The 24,697-nt window shown below is 35.3% G+C and overlaps 1 protein-coding gene across 1 annotated transcript in view; it reads right to left on the reverse strand.

Moving 5' to 3' along the window:
- LOC127564240 (endosome/lysosome-associated apoptosis and autophagy regulator family member 2-like) overlaps positions 1–11,624 on the reverse strand; it is a 92,818-nt gene extending 81,194 nt beyond the window's left edge. Inside the window, exon 1 of the mRNA XM_052000653.1 lies at positions 11,192–11,624. Within this exon, the coding sequence (XP_051856613.1) occupies positions 11,192–11,383 (192 nt within the window). The 5' untranslated portion in view covers positions 11,384–11,624. The remainder of the gene's footprint in view (positions 1–11,191) is intronic.
- Between the last annotated feature and the right edge of the window lie 13,073 nt (positions 11,625–24,697).

Genomic DNA, 24,697 nt, shown 5'->3' on the forward strand with positions numbered 1-24,697 from the left:
TGGAGGAAAAATACAGATAGCATTAAAATTCAAATTTACTTTATAATTAACCAACAATTACATATATATTTATAATTACTAAATTATTTGCAAGCAAGAACATCATTAATTAATAACTTATAGGTTGCTTTAGGTTTTTTGACAAGGCAATCATTGTCCAGGATCACAAAGTAATAAGTGTTAAATGTATGAAGCCACATTTGAACTCAGGTCCTCCTGATACCAGGGCGGTTGTTATATCCACTGTATCTTCTAGCTGTTGCTATGTCATTTTTTTTATTCTAAACTTAATATTCAAATGCATGAGCAAGAACTTAATTCCAATAGTCACAGTTTACTTATTTGCAAAACATTAATTAACAAGATATTCACAAAAATAGTATTTGTTTCTATGTTCCTTTCTGAACTCTTTCTTCTGTGAACTTTCTGGAATTTGTTGTCACTGATATTAACATAATTATAGTCAATATGCATATTGTTTTGATTCTGTTTTGTCTGTGTTATGTCATATATTTTGCCATATTTTTTAGCATTCTTTATTTTCATGTTTTTCTTATGGCACAACAGCACTCCATTTCATTCATATACGACAATTTCTTCAGCCATTCTTCACTCATTAGCCTCGCAACATGACTACAGACATAGGTTATTAGAAATAATTCTATTATGACTATTTTGTATCAATAGGTTTTTTTTCCCTGTCAATTACATCCTTAGGGTATGACAAAAAAAGTAAGCTCACAGAACCAAAGAACATAAGTATTCTACTACTTCAAGCCATATTTAATACTCCTCCATTATAACAGTTTGCCTACTCCACAATTCCATAAGCAGTGACTTTTAGTACTTTTAGAAATCTTTGTATTAGCTCTTTACCATCCAATGCTTTAATTTGAAATATTAGAGTATTAACTAAATTTGTCAAGTCGGTGAATTATCACAGCATCTGAGTTGTTTTTATTTGCATTTTTCCAATATTCCTCTATTTTCATCTCCTAAAAATCTTCTAAGGAAGGTCTATATGCGACCTGAAATTGAAAATTGTCCTTGCTAAAATATGAGAAGGAACAGGAAGACTTTTAGAAATGATTTTCTACCATAAACTAAATCTTCACCTTCATATAACTTCATATAACATATTATACAGTAGAAAATGAATTGGCTTTTTATCCTTATCTTTAAAGGATAATTTGCTTCTGTCAATTATTTATCTGTGTAACCTGGAGCAAAATGCTTAATTTCTTTAAGCTTCAATTTCCTCATCTACAAAAACTGAAGGTAGGACTACTTGCTCTTTTTTGATACTCAAAACCTTCAAAACCCAACACTCTTCTACTTTTTACACCTGTCCAATCCAATGCACTGGCTTCCTGGCAGTTCCACAAACCAGACACTCCATCTGTAAGCCTTAGGCATTTTCATTGGCTGTCCCCCATGTCTAGAATGCTCTCCCTCCTCTGCTCTAAATATTGACTTCCTTTAAGTCCCAACTAAATCCCTCTTTTTACAGGAAACATTTCCCAATCTCTCTTAATTCTAGCATTTGTATTCTGTTAATTTTTTTTTCCTCATATAGAGTTCACTTTGTATATATTTATTGCATGGTGTGTGGCCCATTACATGAGCTTCTTGAGGACAGGACCAGTTTTTTGCTTCTTTTTGCATTCTCAGTGCTTAGCACAGTGTCTGATACATAGTAGATGTTAAATAAATGTTTATTGATTGATTTCTCTCCCCTGACTTTAACATGTTAAGTCATGTTAACTAACATTTCAAATATTAACATGTTAGTGTTGACTTTAAAACAAGGTACTCACATCTCTCCCTTCTTTTTACATGTAGAGAGCCCAAGTAGAAAACTGAGCATATAGATATATTCTACAGTTTCTATTTGTTGAGTGAAATTCCTCATTAGATATAATATAGATGATAGTTATCCTTTAAATATGGCTTTTTAATTGCGGCTTTTTTTCTCTCTTTTTTTATTGCTAATTAAAATTGATGGCTTGCTATGTATGGGAGTGAAAAGGAATATATTTGGAAATGGTGATGTAAAATCAAAATATAGCAATGAAAACAATTTTTTTAATAGTACACAATACTCCAGACATTATCTATCAAAGAACAAAACACAACTACAACTTTTCCATGTAGATATTCTGTTTTTATTAATGTAGCCTAAGATTTAATCAGGCCTTGTAGCAGCTGCATTATATTATTGGATCATTCTGAACTTGTATTCCATCAAAATATCCTCCATATTTAAAATCCATTGCTTTTGCAAATAGTAACCAAAGTAATACAACTTAACTTTCTTTACCAACAGTCCCCAGAGTTACATTAACTTTAAAAACATGCAAATAGCCTCTACCCAGACCCTAACCCCTTAACTTTTTTCAAACCTATCCTTTTTGATTATTCTCTGCCAAATTCTTTTTTTCTTCCAAAAGCAAGTTACTTCAAAGTGGAAAAAAGGAGGAATAAGCTTCTGGGAAGTCTTTACTAAGCAAGTCTTTTCTCATGTAAATGCTTCTCATCCTTCTTTTTAAGAATGACTTTTCCCTAAGGCTTACAAGTATACTGATTATTGAGTACAGAAGCTTTTCCACCCAAGCTGTTCATACAATACTCATCACTACAATTCCATAGAGAAATATCAACCTTTTTTTAATTGTAAAAAGCAGAATTAAATAGTGGCAGTGATTGCCCTTCCTTATCAACTTCTCTTTCCCACCATATCTAATAACAAGTTAAAGATCTTACCTGGAAAGGAACTTCTGGTTAATACTCTCTACTCTAGCTCAACTGAAGCAAAGTATCATGTTCACAAATTTATGGAATCTTAGAGTTGAGAGAGATCATATAAGCAAGCTACTCAGTCTTGTTCAAAGAATGAATCCCTCCTACAACATTTCTGATAAGGATCCTACCAGATAAATAAAAGCACGGTTTACTGTACCCATTTATTTTTAAAACTTCATTTGTATGAGCCTATCCCCATGAGACAAAGCATATAATTTATGTTCCCATATGTCAAGTTTCAGTTTCCTCAATGAAACAAGTCATTCTCACCTATCAGTGATCCTACAAGGAAGCAATATATTACATAGAAAGAATATAGGTGCTATACTCAGAGAATCTGAGTTTAAAATCTCACTTCTGAATCTGCGATGTTGGGCAAATCATTTAACTTCTCTAGAGCTCAGTTTCCTGATATGTCAAAAATTATGAGTTTGAAATCGATTCTGAAGTATTTCCATATCAAAATCTATGACAATCTTTGCTTCCTAAGGTATCATATCAAATTGTGTATTCCATTCTCTCTTTTTAAAGTCTACAAAAATATTTTCTACTTAAAATGTAGATTACTAAAAAGTATTTGTATTTTTGTTGTTCGGTAGTTTCAGTCATATCTAACTCTTTGTGACCCTATTTGGGATTTTTTTTTGGGGGGGAGGGTTGGCAACTAAAATGCTTTGCTATTTCCTTCTCCATCTCATTTTACAGATGAGAAAACTGAGGCAGAATTGAGTGACTTGCTCAGAGTCACATAGCTATATAAGTATCTGAGGTCATATTTGAACTCAGATCTTCCTGACTCCAGGCCAGCGCTCTACCCATTCAAACATTCAGCTGCCCTGCTAATAGGTACGGGGAAGTCTTTTAAAATCTACAAAAGCATTTTCTACTTAGACCACACACACATACACACTCTTCACCCACCTTTCTACCCCAAACATCTCCTACAATTCCAATTATTTTTAACTAAACTTATGACCAATGCAATCCAATAAATATTGGGAATATAAAAGATGTTTTACCTATCCTCAAGTAGCTTGCTAACAGGCTAATAAGTAAGGAAGATTTAAAATCTAGTAAGGGAAATATGACAATGATATAAAACAACACAATGTATATAATTAAGTATCATATTGTACAGTACAGATAAGTGGTGCAGGAACTGGGGGAGGGAAGGGCAAAAAAAATGCATTTTGTGGTCAGGAAAAGTTGTGAGACTAACTGGTTTTCAAAGTGCTGGATTGTTATCAGTGCCAGAGATTCGGACAGAAGAACCACTATCCATAATCTTTTAAATTCCATAATGGAGGTTCCTAAGAATAAGAAAAGACAAGCTCTGCTCCTCTCTTGAAGGATACCCTAGCACAATAAGAAAAGTGGAGATTCTGTACTGTGCTGTGCTATTTTCATCTGGGCTTAAATATGACACTTCACGAATATGTCAACTCAGTTTTTGTAAATATTGATGGTGTGAAGACTTTGCTCACATTTGCCTAAGATATGAGAATTTTGTTTAGAATGTAGACAAATTTTAAGTGGAAATTCTACCTCTGCCGGCATGAGAAAATAGTTTACTATGCTAACTATTCCAAAGCAGAAACTTAGCTTTCTTTATTCTAAGTAGCTCATGACCCAGTACGGTAGCATACTATTAGGGTAAGAATCAAGGATATGAAATCAAAAGGACTTGGATCAGAACCTCAGAACAGAATTCATTGGCTGTATAACCCTGGGCAAATTACCTCCGGTCACTGGATATTGGTTTTCTCATTTATAAATTGGAAATTAGCAACATTTATACAATGCACCTCACAGAATGGTTATGTAGAATATGCTTTTAAAGTACTATATAAAGTATTATGTCTTCCCACAAAAAGGCTATTCCTCTACCTGCCAGATCCCTTCTGACTTTGCAGAATCTGCAGTTATTCTATCCCAAAATCGTCTGATTTATTGGCGCTAAAAGAACTAACTCAAAAAAGACCTTTAAAGATAAGGTCAATGCGTACAGGGCTCAGGAAAGATAGAAAAATCTTCAAGATCAAATACAAAATTGTCTGTTTGGCATTAAAAGCCCTTCATAAACTATCATGCCCTCGCCCCCCCTTTTCCAGTTTTCTTATACTTTATGCCCTGCTACCTATTTTTCAATCCAGTAAAAATGACCTCCTTGCTATTTGTTGAGCAAAACAATGCATCTTTCAACTCTAGGACTTTTTTTAAAATGTTTATTGAAAAAAGTTACAAAAATATTTGTATTAATAGATATCAGCTAATATACATATACATACATGTATGTGTGTGTGTGTGTATGTGTGTGTGTATATCCAAAGCCAGTAGTCACATAACACCACCTATGATGGAAACATAGAGGTAACTATCAAGCATCTTTAATGATTTATCAGGGCTTCCCAATTTAAATAATGCATGTATTAGTCACTTAGTTACTAATTCTTTTTCTTTTAAGCAATCATCATCCATTTGGACCAAAGCTTCTAGCCTTGGTTCAAACCTTCAAACTCAACCAGTTTTCTTTTATACTTTCTTTTTTCTGGCTTATTCATGTAACCAATATTTTTGAATGCCATTCCAACTCAGACTAGCCTATCCCTTTTGTCTCTACCGTACTGATGCAGAATCATTTATGAAATACCAATTTTATTCTTTTATTCCTATAGCTCAATTTACAACACTTTCTCACATTTATATAATACTTTTCACTCATATGTTTTAATCTCATTTTATCTTTATAATATCATTAGATCACATTTTAAAATTCACATTTTATAGATTAGGACACTGAGATAATGTGAGATATACCTATTTGTACATTTTTATTGGCTTCACTTCAGAAGCCTAAAGAGAATAAACCTACTGCTTTGATTCTGCATTGTTATCTAGACTTTATACCATTAAAAAACTAGATACTCCAGTTGCCACTAGCCCTTGCAGTTCAACCATGCTCTTTATCTGCTCATATTATTCTGACTATAATTTCTGTAGTGTCAGTCATTCCATTCCTGTTTATACTTTCGTTTTCATCTTATTGATTTGATCACCAATTGAGTTTTCTAAAATAGTGTTTTCTATTTAACTTTATATTACTCCATTGTCCAAGAGACAAATAACTAAAGTCAACCAATTTCACCTCGGTCTTCTTTTCTCTAGCTTCTCACCAGGACCCATTTTCTAGTCTCCTTTTTAGAAATTCCAGTCAATCAGGTCAAATCTTAATTGTGCTATGGTCAAATACTCAGTGCAGGAACTGCAAAAGTCTTTCGTTTCTATTCCTTCTTCAGTCTTCCTGTTCCTTCTTAGTCATCTCATTGCTCCACATACCTTTATAATTAGTTACAGAAGCAAATCAATATAATAACTTTGTACTTTAATAGTGTGAAGATTTAATATTTTGAATTAAGAATCCATTATTTGGTAATAAAAAAAATGGAAAAACTGAAAAGCACTATGGCAGAAATTAAGTATACACCAATATTTTATACCATTTACCAAGATAACATCAAAGTGGATACATGACCTAAATATGGAAGTCAAGGGAAAGGAAATCTTATGAAGTTTAATAAGAAACCATATTAGATTAATTTATTAGTACTAGTTTTAAAAAGAGTGCATTTGGGGCTTCTAAGTAAATCCAGTGGATATAGCTCTGGCCCTGGAAAATTAAATCTGGCCTCAGTCATTTGACAGTTAACTAGCTGTATGACTCTATACTTAACTCCTATTGCTTTGCAACAACAAACATAGAAAAATAAAATAATAATAATAATAATAAATTTGTTTTAAAAAGAAGGGAGAGAAAAGGGGTAATGAAAACTATGGGCTAAAATTCAATAGAATGGTTATCAATTCCTGGGTTTAATTTACCCAGGCTCCTTTCCCTCTCACATAATTGATAGTTGGCAATAACTTCCAAATTCATACAATCACCTGTCATTGTCCTTGATTATAATGTCCTCTCTTAATTGGTTTCCTATACTCATTATATTCACTCTGTTCCTTACTTGACACAAAACAAAACTATTCATATTTATATAGCCTTGTAGGGCGATATCCCATTTTACAAACATTATCTCATCTGATCCATCAAAGCCCAGTGGAGTAGATAGCACAAGTATCATTGTCCTCCTTTTACAGATCACTAAACCTCAGAACATGCAAGGTCACATAGCTTCATTGATGAGGCTACATCAAGACTCCAACTTCAGAGTGCTATGCACTTATTAGGATTACTTAGTCTGAGATTCTCAACAAATAAGTCAAATTACATTAAGCAACCAAAAATTGAAGGTTCAAGCTCCAAAAGGTTCAGTGAACTTTGCTTAATTATAAAGCCATTGTCAATCCTTGACCCATCAATCATAGTGCACCAAGGATCAGGCAAAAGAAAACATCGATGGTCAGTCATGAAACAATAATCTATTAAATATCTAACATGTAGGGGCAGCTAGACAGCGCAGTAGATAGAGCACCAGAAGTCAATAGGACCTGAGTTCAAATTTGACCTCAGACACTTAATACTTCCTAGATGTGTGCCCCTGGGCAAGTCACTTTAACCCTAATTGCCTCAGCAAAAAAAAAAAAAAAAAAAAAAAAAAAAAAAAACTAATATGTATCTGGCACTGTGCTAAGCTCTGAGGATGCAAAGAAAGGCATTGCGGAGTATGGTAAAGGAAAGGGGAAGAGAAAAGTTGCAAATAGACTAAAAAGAAGGAGCCTAGTTATAAAAAAATTTGAATATAAAATATTTGGCAACTAAGTGACACGATGGATAGAGTACATGTTCTAGAGTCAGGAAGATCTGAATTCACATACAGCCTCAAACACTTAATAGCTATGAAACCATGGGCAAATTACTTAACCTGTTTGCTTCAGTTTCCTCACTTTCAAATTGAGGATAATACAGCGCCCACTTTTGAAAGTTGTTATAAAATTCAAATGAGATAATAGCACAGTTCCTAGGATACAATAGGCACTATTTAAGTGTGTATTATTTTCCCCTGATCCTGGAGATAATAGCAAGTCTCTGGAGTTTGTTGTTTGTCCTTTGTTCCTGAAGGAGATGACACTAGGGCAGGCAAGTGAATTAGATTTAAGTGAGGAAGGGCTGTGCAAAGTTACCAGCTTCATTTTCTCCTCCAGCCATCTGGGTTCAGTGGCAAGATATAAATCAGGATTACTGAAGAGGGCCTTGGATTTTTTTCAATGGAGTTTATTGAATAGGAATATTTTTACATCTGAGGATGGACTAGAGTGCGGAAATTTTTGAAGATGACAAGTAGAAGGCTTTTGCAATAGTTTAGATGTGAGATAGTGGGAGTCTCGACTAGAAGGGTAGCAGTTTTAGAGGAGGAAGGGGGACATACATGAGAGATATTATGGAAGTAAAAATGTTAGGACCTTACAACTTTTAGGATGGATGTTGGAGCAAGGGGAGTGAGAGAGAATGAGGAATTAAAGATGTTGAGACCTAGAGGAGAGAGTTAGAAGTAAATATGAATTCACTATTGGATACACTGATTTCTAATAAACATCCAGCTCAAGATGTCCATTATGGAGTTAGAGCAATTGCACTGGAGGTCAGGAGAAAGATTAGGGCTGGATAAGTACATCTGGAAACTATCAGCATACAAATGAATTCATAAGGCCTGAAACAAAATAGTAAAAGGGAAGACTAGAAGAGGGTCACAGTGACCTGTGGGATACCCACAGTCAATGACAATGAACTGAATGGCGATCTAATAAAGGAGACCCAGAAAAAGTAGTCAAATAGTAGGAAGAGAGCCAGGATAAACTAGTATCATCAAAACCAAGGAGAAGAGGATGATTAACAATGTCAATGACTGATTAAGAAGGATGAGGATTGAGAAAGGTCATTAGATTACTGATATAGTTGAAGAGAGAAATTCCAGTTGAATGATGAGGTTGGAAGCCAGGCTGTAGAAAGTTAAGAGAGTGAGAAGAAAGGAGTGGAGGTACTTGTTGTAGACAGCCTTTTTAAAGAGGAGAAATATAAAATAATAGCTAGCAGGGATGAACAGATCAATCAAGAGGTTTTTGAAGGTAGAGGAGACATAGGCATATTTGCAGACAGTAAGGAAGCAGTCGGTAGAATTGGAGGTATTGAAGATTAGTAAGAAACTAGAAATGAGGAGGCAGCAATTTGCTGGGGAAGACAAGATAGAATGGGATCACTTGTGCATACAGAATTACTTTTGGTAACCTCCTAGACACCTTCTAGCACGTATTACCATGGCTAGAAAAATAACTGTAAAGACACATTACAATGATATAATCTTTCTATATATTTTGTTAATTAAAAAAAAGAAAATTAAGACACCAGATTTAAGACTAGTCAGTGGTAAGACTAGGAATGTAGTTTTCCTGAATCTTAATTCCTGATTGACCTTTCTTTTTCTGGTCCTTTTCTCTGAATCTTGGCACCAGATTGAGTTAATCTACTTTTCCTCTCAATACAGACTGTGTTCTTACCTACAAGACTGCTGAAGTTGTAGTGACTAATTCATCATCATCCCAACAATCCCTGCAGGGCCATTATCCTGACCTTCATTCATTTCTATCAGTCTGTTTCCTGTAGCAAAGGTTCCAATAACAGGAAGAAAGTTAATGTTGGAGAAGTTGAAAAATGTGTGTGTGTGTGTGTGTGTGTGTGTGTGTACACGTGCATGCATATGAATTCATATGCACAAATACAAAGTTTATCTGTAATTTTTTTTGAACATGCTTTCTCTTTCATGTGACTAACCTTGGAGAAGCAGTTTTAGTACAGAAGCTAGAAGAGTAGGCTATTTTCTAGATATGATTAAAATGAAAGCTGGAGAGGAGAGATTAAAGATTAAGCACATGATAATTGGGATGGAGGGGGGGTATTTTTGTTGTGTGTGTGTTTTTAATGATCTTGATAAACTCAAATTAAACACAGCTGCTTGTTGAGATCAGCCACAGATGTCCATAACTAAAGTATATCTGGGAGCTGATAGACATTCCTCTTATTTGTTTTTCTATTCTTTTTAGTCCAGATCAGTCTATTGTGATACCTCGCATTAGTGAGTGACTATCTTTTCATCATAAATGCCTGGGGAAAGGAGACATATGGGCACCCAAGGATGTCCAGAATAAGATGCCTGCTTATTCAGATCTAGAATAAAATATGAATATTACAGCAATAGGCAGAAGATAGATCTGGTCCTGTTACACTGAAAGACCATCAGCTCATCTGTTTTTGCCTGCAAATTAATTGACCTGTCACTCTAATTCATCACAAGCCTCCTAAAATAGGCTTGTCTCTCTGAATCTCCATTGCCCATATCTCCACTGCCATCACCTCTCAAAGTGGGAAATTCTGTTTCCTGTCATTTATTTTTGTTATGAATTCTCTGAACCCTAAAAAAAGAAAAAAAAGACACCCAATGTTAGTAGCCAGTGACACTCCTCCCCCCAAAAAAAGATTCTGGAAAAAATAAAGCCTAGTATCTATAATAAAAGATGACTTTCCCTCATCACCGTTACAATATTACATTATGTAGATGGATAGAGATAAGAGTCAGAAAAGAATACAGTGTTAACTTCTTCAGCCAGGGCATTTAGCAATTCCCAAAGGCAAAATGTTACAGCTGCCTTTTCCTATTATCCTGAACTCTATTCCTTCTACTATACACACACACACACACACTCACACACATACACACACACACACACACACACACACACACACACACACACACACACCACTTCACTTTCCACATTTATCAGAATCCCAATAAACACCAAAGCTCTGCTTAAGCAAGTCTTCTTAGCCTGTAGGAGGAGGCGTGGTGAGGAGGAGTGGAAAAGGGAGTTAGTGGTGGGAATAAGGCAGGGGTTCTCAACATACAACACTCTATAGAGAATTAAGAGAAGCTGGTACCCCAAATCCCACTGGGGAAAGGATTCCCTCATCTCCAACCCATAATTCTCTCTTTCAACCCATAGTCCCCAAGCCCAGAAATAAAAAATAGAGGGAGAGAATTGCAGACTCCCTCAAAAAACCCCAAATACGCACGTGCATATTTTAAAAATTATTACCCACCCACCCCCACCCCAACCCAGAACACACACAAACATCAGTATTATTATAAGTCACTCTCCCAGTGGCCAGCCTAGAGGACGAGCTTGACCCTAACAACGGACAAAACCCGGGACTAGAGGGTGGGAACGAGCCAGGGGAAACACACATATATAAACATACACACATACATACATACACACACACACACACACACACTCGCTCTCTCTCTCTCTCTCTCTCTCTCTCTCTCTCTCTCTCTCTGTCTCCAGGTAAAGGACGCTCTAAGTGAATAGGGCAGACGCTGCTCACCTCTTGGCAAGGAGGTAACGGGAGACTAGAGGCGGCGGCTAGGTCCACAGCCCAAGCCGCCGGGCAGCCGGCAGCGAGCGCCCAGCAGCAGAGCCAAGCGGAGCTCCAGCCCCGCGAGCTCCCGTGCCTGGGCGCCCGAGCAGAAAGCCCCCGGCTTCTCCTGAGCGCCGCAGCCGTGTCCAGCCACTGCATCTCTAGCTCCAGGCTGGGGAGCAAGCGGAGAGGCAGGAAACCTCCCGAGGGATGGAGGATCCAGATGCCTCGCGCGGCTCAGGAGCTGTTCTGCAGCCGGCCACCGACCGGCAGGGAGCGGAACTGAGCGGGCGAGCCGGCCAGCCTTCCGTCTTCTCTCTGCTGTGCGCACCCCTCCCGGCCTTCGCTCGCTACTGCTGTTTTTGCTCCAGCCGCTGCCGCTTCCCCCGGGATTGCCAGGCTGATAGCGCTGGGCGCCTCCGTCACGTAGAAGAGGGAGGGTTCGGGGGTGAGAGGGAGGGAGGGAGAGAGTGAGAATGAGAAGGAGGGAGGGGAAGGAAAGGGCCCTGCGCTGGCGACGCGCGGAGATGGCACAGAAGGCGGGGAAAATTGGCGGAGATGGCGGGAGGGGACGGATGGGATAGCTGCTTTTAAAGAGGGTATTGCTCTGGGAGAGGGGAGCAGTTGGTGGGGGAAATGAGGGATCTAGAAGAAGCAGTCAGCCGCAGCCTCTCTGACCAGCTGAGCTTTGGTTGCAAGAAGGATGCGGGGCCTCCTCATGCAAGATAGTCTTCCCTGGAGTTGCCAGGGAACGAGGATGGCAAGGGCGTGGGGGAAGCCCAGTTGGGTGGTGCTCCGGCCGTGGCCTCTCAGCCACAGGGAGCATCCGCCTTCTGCAGAGGTATATAGCACAAGGGGCAGAGCCTCCGGTAAACAAGCCATTTCAAATATCTTTTCTTTCCAAGATAAATATCATATTTAAAAAGAAAAAAATTTAAAAGTAAGCTAGCTAGACAAAGTCAATTTCTAATTATATAGTTGAAATTAAGAAGGCTAAACTGAGTGGAACAAAATCAGATAGAATGACCTGACTCCAAGGAGCACCTCAATATCCCACTACTTTGATATCTGGGGAGGAAAAGGGGATGTCGCCCTATTATTTGAGATCTAGCATGAAGGTTGGAGAAGTAATCTAAGCAAAATTCAGGCCCCAGAGATGTGTCCAGTAATGTCAATATACTCACATAAAACTATTCAATGCAATATTCATGCCATATGCCATATTCATTAATAAAAAATGTTATATGAGAGACAGCATCTAAAAACTAGGTAAAACACTTTCCCTTATAGAAACTTTTAATTTTTAAAAAGTCATTTTCCTATATTGCAATCCAATAAAGGACTGTCCTACTTAGGAAAAGTTGTAGCAATCCAACATTCAAGTATACTCTTCGATATTTTTATTTCACTTTTGAAATTAGATCTTATTAATCCTCAAAAACAAGAGAATATAGACCTGCCTTCTTCCATAGATAGGGAATTCCAAGAAAATGCTAATTTTATAAGCTAACAAAATAAGTGTGTCCCTAAAACTAGACTTACTGTTTTAAAAGGTAGATTATCCAGTGACTTTTGTTCATTTAATGGCTTATCCAAATAATTTATTATCCAAATTGCTGATTATCCAAATCAGCAATTGCCAATGGGCTTTGGTTTTCTTATTGTTGTTGTCTGTTTTGTCTGATTCATGAGAAACTATTTTGTGCACAGCTAAGTTGCTGTCTCTTTAACTTCATTGTAGTTTAGCAGTTAAATAGAAAGGTCACACTTTAAAAAGTGACTGAGCTTAGTAGATCCCAAATTCCTAGAAGAATAAAGGGGAATGGAATATATTTAAATATATAGAGAGAGAGAAAGAGAGAGAGAGAGACACTAATAGCACAAATATATAAGAAGAGGTCCTTGAAGCATAGTTGATAAGCTGAATTTAAGACTACAATGAAAGAAAATTGATGTAGCAAAGGAAAAAAGATACTGGAATATATCATAAGTCTGATATGCAAGGACTGGGAAATCATCAATCGATCATCAAACATTTTAAAACATCTCTGTGCTAGACACAAGTACTCTGGCATGAAATGGATCCTGGTAAAATACAGACTTAAAACAAGGTAGTTAGGAAGGGAGGATAATAGTAGTTGTGGGAGAGGAATCAGGTTCATCCCATCAAAATATATTTTATGTAACAGGTGGTGTTTTAGCTGAGTCAGGGAGGAAGGGAGGGAGAGAAGAGGGGAGGGAGGGAGGAAAGAAAGAAGAGAGGGAGGAAGAGAAAAAAGAAAAATGGAATGAAGAGAGGAAGGAAAGGAAGGGGAAAGGGGGGAAGGGAAGGAGGGGAGGAAAAAGGAAGATGGAAGGAAAGGGAAGGGGGAAAGGAAAGAAAGAGGGGGGGAAGGGAAGAGGGAAGGGAGGGATAGGATAGACTAGATTAGGATTCTAGGAGGAAAAGGTGTTGAGAGAGTGCCTTCCAAGCATGGGTATAGACAGTACAAAGTCACAGAAATAGGAGATGGAGTTTCAAGTGTGAGAAATACCAAGAAAACCAGTTTGAATAAATAGCAAAGAATATGAAAAGGTATAATATATAATGAAACTGGAAGTGTAAATTTGGTCTAAGTCATGAAGAACTCTAGAAGTCATACTGAAGAGCCTAGTCCTACCATTGCTTCAATTAGGATCATTTAGATGCTCTTATAATATAGTGTATTTTGTTCTCCATATGGTATAAATAATAGAAAAAGTTCAAAGAATAAAAGGGATGATTAAAGGAATGAAAAATAGGCCTTGTGGGGAAAGATTGCTAAAAAAAAATTTTTTTTTTAATTTTTAAAGGTTTTGCCTGGAAAAGAGAAGTGCAACTTCAAGTATAGGACAAGTGTTTTGTTTTGTGGGGGAGTTGATGCTCACTTATCCTTCCTATCCCAAAGTGTGAAGCAAAAGAAATATTTTCAATTGAAGATGAAGAATAACTTTCTAACATTTCAGTGTCTGGTCACAATTCTTGCTTAAGATAATGGTGTCTAACTCAAATAGAAACAAGGGCCACATATGTTAAGATCTCTTCTGGACATCTTTTTACTTCATTTTAAAATGTAAAATTATATGTTTTATGTGGGGTTCCTGGCGTGCCTTTATTGTGGGAGGAGTATCTGCCCTCTACTTACCCACCTATCTGGGGTCTTCGGTCGTCACCGGCTTCCAACTAGGAAGAAATGCACTGAGTCGAGCGCCGTGGAGTCAAGATGGTGCTTTATTCAGGGATCGGTTACATGGTGCAGAAAGGGTGCGGCAGGCTTGCTTGCTTGCTTGCTTGCTTGCTTGCTTGCTTATACAGTCCGGGAATATTACAACTTATATACTCTTTAAGTAACGGCGAGTTCTAATCACAAGACTAAATGTGGAATTTTCCTTTTATGGTGGTATGGCTATATACAGAATTTGATGACTATGTGTCTTATAACTGTATATATAGAATTTAATGACTAAGTGTCTTAACCTAAGGAAGTGTGTACATGTCACATGCCTGTTCCAAGGGCCTCATACTCCCCTCACTCAGCAGGAGATGTAGGTTCAAGTTGACCCTGTCAGCAGGAAATGTAGGTTCAAGTTGACCCTGTACTCCAACAGTTTTAATGTATTTTTGTTTATTTTGTTAAGTATTTCCCAATCACATTTTAATGTGGTTCTGCTGAATTTGCAAGTGTCATAGGCTTCATGCATCTATGTTTTTAACACAGCGAATATGAATCTTTTATCAAATGGGATTATGGAATCAAATTAAGGATAAATAGCAGAACATGTTAGATATAGTCAATGATCTAATATACATATATATTAACATATATTATAGTAATTTTCCAGTTGTCTAATTCTTTATGATCCTATTTGAAGTAAAGATACTGGAGGTGTTTGTCATTTTTCTGCTCCAGATCATTTTACAGATGAGGAAACTGAGGCAAGCAGAATTAAATGACTTGCCTAGAGTCACACAGCCAATAAATGTCTGAATCCATATTTGAATTCAGGAAGATGAATCTACCTCTCTCTATTTCTATGGACTCATTATTAAGAAAGAAAGCTTCCTAACATTATCAAGTATTATCTCAATTTGGCAGATGGGCAAACCAAGCTTAAAAACTAAATGTCTTTAATAAATCAACATTTATTTAGTACCTAATATGTACTAAGCAATCTGCTAAATGCTGGAGATCTTAAAGACAAAACTGAAAATCCCTGCCCTCAATGAGCTTACTTTCTGCTGGAAGGATACAACTCAGCAGTGTAGCACATGAAAAGAACAATGGATTTGGAGTCAGATTTCTAAGTTCAAATCCCACTAATTATTGTCACCAATTATTGTTGTTTTTACTTTGTTTTCAAAGAGGACCAATGACATTGCAGAATGATGTCTTGACTTGCTCATGAATTGGATTTAAATGGACAAAGTAGCACAAAGTTTACAACCTCATTCTCTCTTCTAGTCATCAAAGTCCAGCAGCAGTCAGGACAACTGGTGATTGCCCAAGATGCAGTGGATGACCTTGGCATCTTTGATGTCTGATGTTTTTTAATTTTTATTTTTTTTACTATAACTATTTATTTACAAGATATATCATGGGTAATTTTTCAGCATTGACAATTGCAAAACTTTCTGTTCCAATTTTTCCCCTCCTTTTCCTCACCCCTTTCCCCAGATGGCAGGTTGACCAATACATGTTAAATATGTTAAAGTATATGTTAAATACAATATATGTAACATATATGTATACATGTTCATACAGTTATTTTGCTGTACAAGAAAAATCGGACTTAGACATAAAAAATAATCTGAGAAGGAAATCAAAAATGCAGGCGGACAAAAACAGAGGGAGTAGAAATGCTATGTAGTAGTTCACACTCATTTCCCAGAGTTCTTTTGCTGGGTGTAGCAGGTTCTATTCATTATTGAACAAATGGAACTTATTTGGTTCATCTCATTGTTGAAGATGGTCAGGTCCATCAGACTTGATCATCATATAGTATTGTTGTTGAGGTATATAATGATCTCCTGGTCCTGCTCATTTCATTCAACATCAGCTCATGTGAATCTCTCCAGGCCTTTCTGAAATCATCCTGCTGGTATCTGACCAAGTTCTAAGGGTTTCACAGCATCAGCTATATGGCCACTAGAACAAATTTTTCTGATCTGACCATTCTTGGGGAAGTCTTCACATGCTTCCCATACATATTAATTCATCACTGGATTTGGGGTCTGTTGGTTACCCTCAAACTGGTTTAGCCTGTCTGCCAAGATTGTTTTACCAGGGTGTGCCTGCACATGCTACAGCTTCTTGGTGCCATAGTGAGTTGGGTGAAAGGTAAACACCAAAGGTAGATAAGCAGCCCTGAAAAGAGCCTCTAAGCCTCAATTTACTTCTCTAGAAAATGAGGAGTTTGGGCAAGATGGCTTCTTCCAGCCATGTCCCTTCCAGTTCTACATCTATAATGTTAAAAATTCTATGAAATGAGCATACATATGAGTAAATTAAAGGAAATTCAAATGGAGAAAAGCCATCTGCATCTAGAAAGTGGACTCTCAGTACTGAATGTGGGTCACAACATACTTTTCACATTTTTTGTTGTTTGCTTGCTTTTTTTCTTTCTCATTTTTTCCCTTTTTGATCTGATTTTTCTTATGCAGCATAATAAATATGGAAATGCAGCAATAATAAATATGGAAGAATTGCACATGTTTAACATGTGGATTACTTGCTGTTTAGAGGAGGAGATGGGGGAAGAGGGAGAGAAAAATTTGTAACACAAGGTTTTAGAAAGGTGAATCTGCACATATTTTGAAAATAAGAAGCTATTATTAAAAAGAAAAAAGGGGGGAAAGGAAATTCAGAGATGTTAGAGGGTACTTAAAGCTAGAAACCTTAAGAAAGCTGATTCTGGCTGAGACTAGAAATGGTTTCACAGAGCAAGTGGGGTCAAAATAGAGCTTCAAGAGAAGATTTTGTCAACTTTAAGTACTATATCAAAGACTTGTGATTTTGTTTTTGTAGGAACTTCCTTGACTAATGCAGATTGCATTCAAATCTAGAACTTGTGGTCTTAGAGTTATCAGGTTTCAGCTGCCCATTTGTGTCAGAAGCAGAATCTGAATTGAGATATTTCAGGTTTAAGACTAGCAGTATTCTATCCATTCTGCCAGAGTGCTTCTTTGCCATATACAAAATTGTTACAAAACCTTATGCCCATATTGGGTGTTAGTAAAGTTTTCAAGTTTAAAATATTTGATATTTCTAAATTGCCCTTTGGAAATGGATAATAATAACATTTCCCACCTATTTCATTTGTTCTGGATTCTACATCTGTCATATCAAACTGACTCCTAATTAGAGTGTTATTTAAAGGTATCCATATGCTGTCATCCCTCTGGGAAATGCAAAAGGTCACTTATTTAGTGGGGGGATTTTTCCTCCAGAGAAGAAAATTGTCTAACTCAACTGAATAATCATATTACAATTGTAATTTTGCTGAATCCTGTATTATAGTGTTTTGGGAAATAGATTTGGACACATCTCTTAATTTGTAATGTTTGTATTCTTTACATGAGAGTGGCTCTGTTATATCTTTTTCATATATGTTGTATGTATTCTAATGAGCCATTTTTACTAAATCTGAATATGAAAAGAGTTGTTTTTCCCCATTTTCCAGTTTTCATCACCTTACAAAAAGATCAATTATGTTTATTGTCTGTAATACCACAAACATGCTCCAATTTGGGATTGGAAAAAGTTTGACTATAAATTGTCATAGATACTTCTTAAAATGTAACTATAGATTTCAGAAAGGCCTGGAGAGACTTGCATGAACTGATGCTGAGTGAAATGAGCAGGACCAGGAGATCATTATATATTTCAACACCAATACTATACGATGATCAATTCTGATAGACATGGCCCTCTTCAATAATGAGATGAACCAAAGCAACTCCAATAGAGCAGTAATGAATTGAACCAGCTACACCCAGCGAAAGAATTCTGGTAGATGACTATGAACCATTACACAGAATTCCCAAACCCTATATTTTTGTCCGCCTGCATTTTTGATTTCCTTCACAGGCTAATAGTACACTATTTCAAAGTCCGATTCTTTTTGTACAGCAAAATAACTGTATGGATATGTATACATATATTGTATTTAATTTATACTTTAACATTTAACATGGTCAACCTGCCATCTGGGGGAGGGGGTGGGGGTAAGGAGGGGAAAAATTGGAACAAAAGGTTTGGCAATTGTCAATGCTGTAAAATTACCCATGCATGCATATAACTTGTAAATAAAAAGTTATAATAAGAGAAAAAGAGAGAGAGAGAGAGAGAGAGAGAAAGAGAGAGAGAGAGCATTAGTAAAAAAAAAAAATGTAACTATAGTGTAATTGGGATTTAATTATCTTTACCCCTTGTCATTCAGATTTAAATAATGTGCCCCTTTTCTCAAGCATTCTCCCAAACTAAGAAATCCACCCTAAAGGCAGCCTTTGCCAATACTGTACATGTGAAAGGTATGCAATGAAAAAATTATTGGCAGTAACCAGATGTTTGCTTTTAAAATGAGCCAACAAAGCTTTCCAGAGCTAGAGACTAGTGGCTATCACTAGCCTATTTAATTCAATTCAACTTACACTGAGTAAGTATACCAAGTATTTTAAATTGCTATTTTTAGACTATAAGATGCAAAGAAATTTCTAACCTCAATAGGTAAAGGAAATTTCCTTATCCAGGAGTTAGTTAAATAATATATCCAGTTCCTAATCCTAAATCAGAATTTGAGAAATTTAAGACTTAATTTCAGATATGCTGTGGGAATTAAGATTTATCTTTCTCTTCCTCAGACTCTGTTACATTAAACTACAAAATGTACAATAGCTGTTTTACCTCTCGTAGGAGGAAAAGCCACATTGATTCCTTTTAGCCAGTATTGGTGGGAGATTAATCACTTAGAAAACCCTGGGCATAAGCGCCATTATAATATTTATACATTGCATTATCCTACATTTTGTACCATGCTCTGTTCACAACTACTTTTTTATTCATTCATTTTTTTCATTCATTCGTTTCTAGCATACTATGAATTGACTTTGACCATTTTTTTTGACCATCCATACTTTGACCATTATCCTATCACAAATTATGTAATTTTTTGATACTCAAATTACTATGTGATCTTATCTATTTGAATGTTCCTTCCAAAAATGCATATCATAATCCCTCCATGGTACATATCCTATATAACTCTTGTCCTCTAATAATAAACTTGTACTCTAGCTATTTACCTGTAGTCCTTTATCTGCTCTTACTAAGTGACCAGCTCATGTTTTTTATAGTAAATTAAAAAAATAAAAATTTCTAACATTTTGTATACTGTCTAGCACAAAGTAAATGCTTAAGTATTTGCTGTGTGATTGACATTTCTTTATGTGATATCAATGCTTACTGAGGCTTCTCTACCTATCATCCAAGGACCACTAAAGACACAGCTTCACAAATATCATTCTCTCTAGTAATCATAAGACATAGCTCCTATTTTTCCCACTTTCCTTATAATCTACTCCTGTCACACAGCCCTATCTAACATCTTTTCCCTCTAATACCACTCCACTTTTATCTCAATTATTCACCACCACTCAATTACCAACAGTGACTTAGAAAAGAGGATTTGTCAATTTTAAAAAAACCAGAAACTTGCACATCCTGAATGCTCTTATGCTTCCATCTAAGGGATCCAGGATGTTGTCCAGGATATTAAACAAATGCCCCATTGGGTTATAACCCTCACCACAATTTTGACAGGGCATATCCTTCATAGATTTTTATTTGTAATATTTTTTGTAGGAGATCATTGGTCACCAGGTGATTTAAAGCCAAGAAAGCTGGGCAATGGCAAATGACAAAATCTGTACTGTGTTAAGAACTGGCAACTAACTGAATTTCCCTTCAGAATACAGAAATTCATGTTTCATTCCTAGTCACCTGTTTTTCTTTGATTCTTTATTTTAAGAATTTGATTTTTTTAATTTTATTCTTTTCATTCCAAGATCCAAATTTTTAACTTTTCTCTCCTGTGACATTTTCTAATGTTTAAAATTTTTATCAGATAGTAGCATGACCAAATATACTGACAAAATTCATTACTTTGATCATATTGGAACATCATCAAGATATTTGCAGAACTGATAGTTATTGTTTGATCATCTAAAAATGAGTTAATAAAAAAAGAACCTCATTGGGTGGCATGTGTTTAATTTTACTTTCACTGTATTCCAGAATTAGTCACCAAAGACTGTCTGAAAATTCACAACCATTTCAACAAAAAATGGTTTTTTTTTAACTTTACTAAGTGACCAGCTCATGTTTTTTATAGTAAATTAAAAAACTATAATTTCATTAAATTATATTTCAGAAATTAAATTTCAGTAAATTAAAAAAACTATAAATTCATTATAATTCATTCACACACGTGTGTGTGTATATACATATTACTGAAAGTCACTCCCCAATAGATATATGGTCAAAGGATATGAACAAACTATTCTCAAAAGAATTACAAACTATTAATAACTATATGAATGAAAATCATTAATGAGAGAAATTTCCCCAATAAGGAAGCTTGAAAAAGGAAAGAGATTGGAGGGAAAGAAGGCACAGAGTAAGCATTCTAATTTACATTCATTTATTTTCATTGCTATCAACCTAAATAACTTGTTGATTTAATAAATACACATTAAAGTAATTGCTGCCATTTAGTCTTAAAAATCAGATACAATAATTTCAATTTTAAATTTTGATCATGTCACTGGAAGGATGAATTTTTTTTATATTTTGTCATTAGAAAAGTACACATTTATTTCAATAGTCCAAAAAATCATGGTTTCAATAATGCAGACATGTATAGCCTATATTAAATCATCCACCTGTTGCTGCATCCATTGAAATTCATGATCTCATAGCCAGTTTTCCAGTTGTGAGTTTTAGTCTTCTGGTTGTAGGAGAGAATTATAAATATTGTAAAGAACTATTTTTATTGGCACATTTAGATCTCTGATTTTAATCCTTAAGCATCAACTTCTAATCCCATTTTTCTCAAAGCTTTTAAAACATCACCAATTTAACATCCTAACAACACAAGAAAATAAGCCATCATAATTAGCTTTCACCACTTGATATACACTATGCTTTCTGTTATTATTTTATCTATCCCCTACTTCAAAACTACTTAATAAATTAAAGTCTTCCCAAACTGCTGAGAAACTTGGAAAATGGGCAGAAATTAGACTGACCATCATCTTATATTACATTCCATAAAGAATTCAAAATGGACATATGACATGAATATTAAAGATATAAAAAATATAAAAAGTTAGAAGCAGATACATATCTTTCCTAGCTATAGATTAAAGATGAATATTTAATTAAACAAGGTATCCAGACAATTACAAAGACAAACAGGATATTTTGATTACATGTAATTGAAAAACTTTTGCATAAACAAAATTAATGTATCTAGGATACGAAAAGATCAACTAGAGGGAAAGTCTTTGATAAGATTTTGATGTCCAAGACATACACAACATACTTACACACATATACATGTGTGTGTGTATATATATATTACTGAAAGTCACTCCCCAATAGATATATGGTCAAAGGATATGAACAAACTATTCTCAAAAGAATTACAAACTATTAATAACTATATGAATGAAAATCATTAATGAGAGAAATTTCCCCAATAAGGAAGCTTGAAAAAGGAAAGAGATTGGAGGGAAAGAAGGCACAGAGTAAGCATTCAATGAAAGGGACCATGGAATAGTAGGAAAAGACTTGGATTTATACACAGAAGACTTTCTTTATTTACCTTAGGCAGAGAATCAAAGTTTCAGAGAATTTGGGAGTTAGAAAGGAACCGGCCCAATTCTTATATGAAAGAAAGTCCCACTTTTATCTACAATAACAGTTGTCCAGACTCTGTTTAAAGGCCTCTTAGGAGTTTACATGTATTATCTTTCAACTTCTGGACAGGTCTAAATTTTAGGAACTTTTTCTCGACATCAAACCTTAATTTGTCCTTTGCAACTTTCACTCGTTACTACTTCTGTCTTTTGAGGCCAAACAGTACAAAGCTAATGCTTCATTATATCTCTTCAAATAGTTGAAGATAACTACTATATTGTCCTTGACATTTCTCTTCTCTATGTTAAATATGCCTAATCCCACAACCAATCCTCATATCATTTCTGGGACTTAATTTCCTTATCTATAAAAGTAAGGGTTGTATTAGATTATTTTAAAAATCATTTTCTGCTTTAAATCTTGTGAAATGTTGAGTGACTGAGTATTATTTATTTACTTTCCAGGTATTTCCTCCAAAATGAGGCTAAATAGGTGAAGTTCCATACTATAGCATCTAGAGTATGACAGAACTAACCCTTTCCCAAGACATGGGCAAGCTAAAGATTTGTCTTGACTCTGTCCCTAATTATAATAAGACATCAATCAAGTCACTTAACCTTTCCAGGTCTCAGTTTTCTTATGTGTAAAAAGAAGGAGTTGAGCTAAGGTCTCTTCTAGCTCTAATTTTTTTAGAATAAATTCTACTATCAATTTGTAAATTTTGAATATTTCCTATGATCAACTCATACAAATGTAGGAGAGTTGGGGAAAGTTATCCAAGTTGATTAGATTCATTTTTTTAATTATAAAAGTTACCACTTTAGCTATGAAGCAGAATCTAAAAGCACAAAAATGAACAAAATGGCTAGAAATCTAGACTATGCTTTGAAAAAATATCCACTTTTTTTTTGGCTTCACACAGTTCCATTTAATTTACACTGTGAATGCCATAGGGAAGACCCGTGTCTGTTTCTTTGTTTTTAACAAAATCAAAATTGATTTTTTGAAAATTGATTTTGAAATTGATTTTATGAAAAAAAAATCATAAAACAACATAAAGGCATGAAAAGCACAATGCCTAGGACAGAGTACTTAATAAATACTAGGTGACTTATTGACAAAAAGTATACATCAAATGATTATTTAATCCAGTTTTCTGCAATGAACAGGAATAATACTCTGAAATTCCTTTTAGATTGGAAGGCATTTGATTGTTAAGTCCTCAATTTGAATTCAAATGTCCCTGTAATACTCATACTTATCAGGTCTCAACTATGTGTTTAAGAATTTTGATAATGCTTTCAATAATCCCAATCTACTCCTTGGACAAAAAAAACTTTTCTAACACCAATAATTTCCTGGTGATACCATAAAGAGTTCCATTTTTTCCAGACATGATCTCTAAAAAATTAAAATTACAGATGATTCAAAGAGCAATAGAATACAATTGGTATAAACAGGTTACAGAATATACCAAAAATGATTTATATGTAAGAACTAGCTTATAAGCAACATCAAAGATATGCATAGCTGGCAAAAAAAAAAAAGGTAGGCTGATCACCTATTGAGAGTGAAGTTTGACTAGGTAGACAGCCCATTGATATCCCCAAAATATCAAAAGACACCAAGGGGAAGGGAAGCTTCCAATTTATAGTGAAGATTCTCAATGGACAACTAAAAGAAGATCTTAAAGGAAAATATAAGAAAATCCTAGAATCCTCAAAGCTCTCTGTTACTGTAGTAAAATGAATGTGGAAGAAACAGATTTATTGTTTTGGAGAAAAAAAGAATTATTTCAAACTAATTTTTTCTCTAGAATAAAATGAGTAATTAAGGGGATAAAAAGGACATATCATAGATGTCTTTGTGGGATTTAGTTTTCAAAAGGCACATGCAATCTTCCATTCTAAAAGGGGAAATGGGTAATATTCAGTTATTAATAATCATCTTAATGAAAAATTTTAAATGAATACAAAATCATGAGTTAGAGACTAACTAGAAAATTAAATTCAAGATTTTTAAAAATCAATATGAATTGAAGTCAAGCAAAGATCATTCTCAGAAGGCAATATGGCAGTTTGACAATGGCTTAAGAAGTAGTTTTTGCATTATTTTTGCATGAAGGTAGAAAGTAATAGTGGTATGACATATCTGAAGGTTGGGCCCAGTGTTCTAGCATCAAAGAAATCTGCCCAACCTTAGGAAGAAATACTAATATCCAATCTCAGGTTTAGGGAAATCATGGACAATTGAAAGCCACAGTTAATCTACAAACCTGAAAAAAATACTTGCTTCAATCCTCTCATTTAGAGTTGCAATGGATCTCAGGGGCCATCTTCTCCAACACCACTTATTTTGATGAAGGGGAAATGAGGTTCTAAGGAGGTTGTGACTTGTCTATTATCACCCAGCTAGTATCAGAAGTGAGATTTTTTAATTATTGATGTAAAGGTTAAAGCCTTTTAGAATTTGTGTTAAAATTATTTATTACAGCTAATTTGGTGGGACTTGAATTCAATCTAGGAAGCATAGAGTC

The sequence above is a fragment of the Antechinus flavipes genome, chromosome 5, assembly GCF_016432865.1.
Source record: "Antechinus flavipes isolate AdamAnt ecotype Samford, QLD, Australia chromosome 5, AdamAnt_v2, whole genome shotgun sequence".
NCBI lineage: Eukaryota > Metazoa > Chordata > Mammalia > Dasyuromorphia > Dasyuridae > Antechinus > Antechinus flavipes.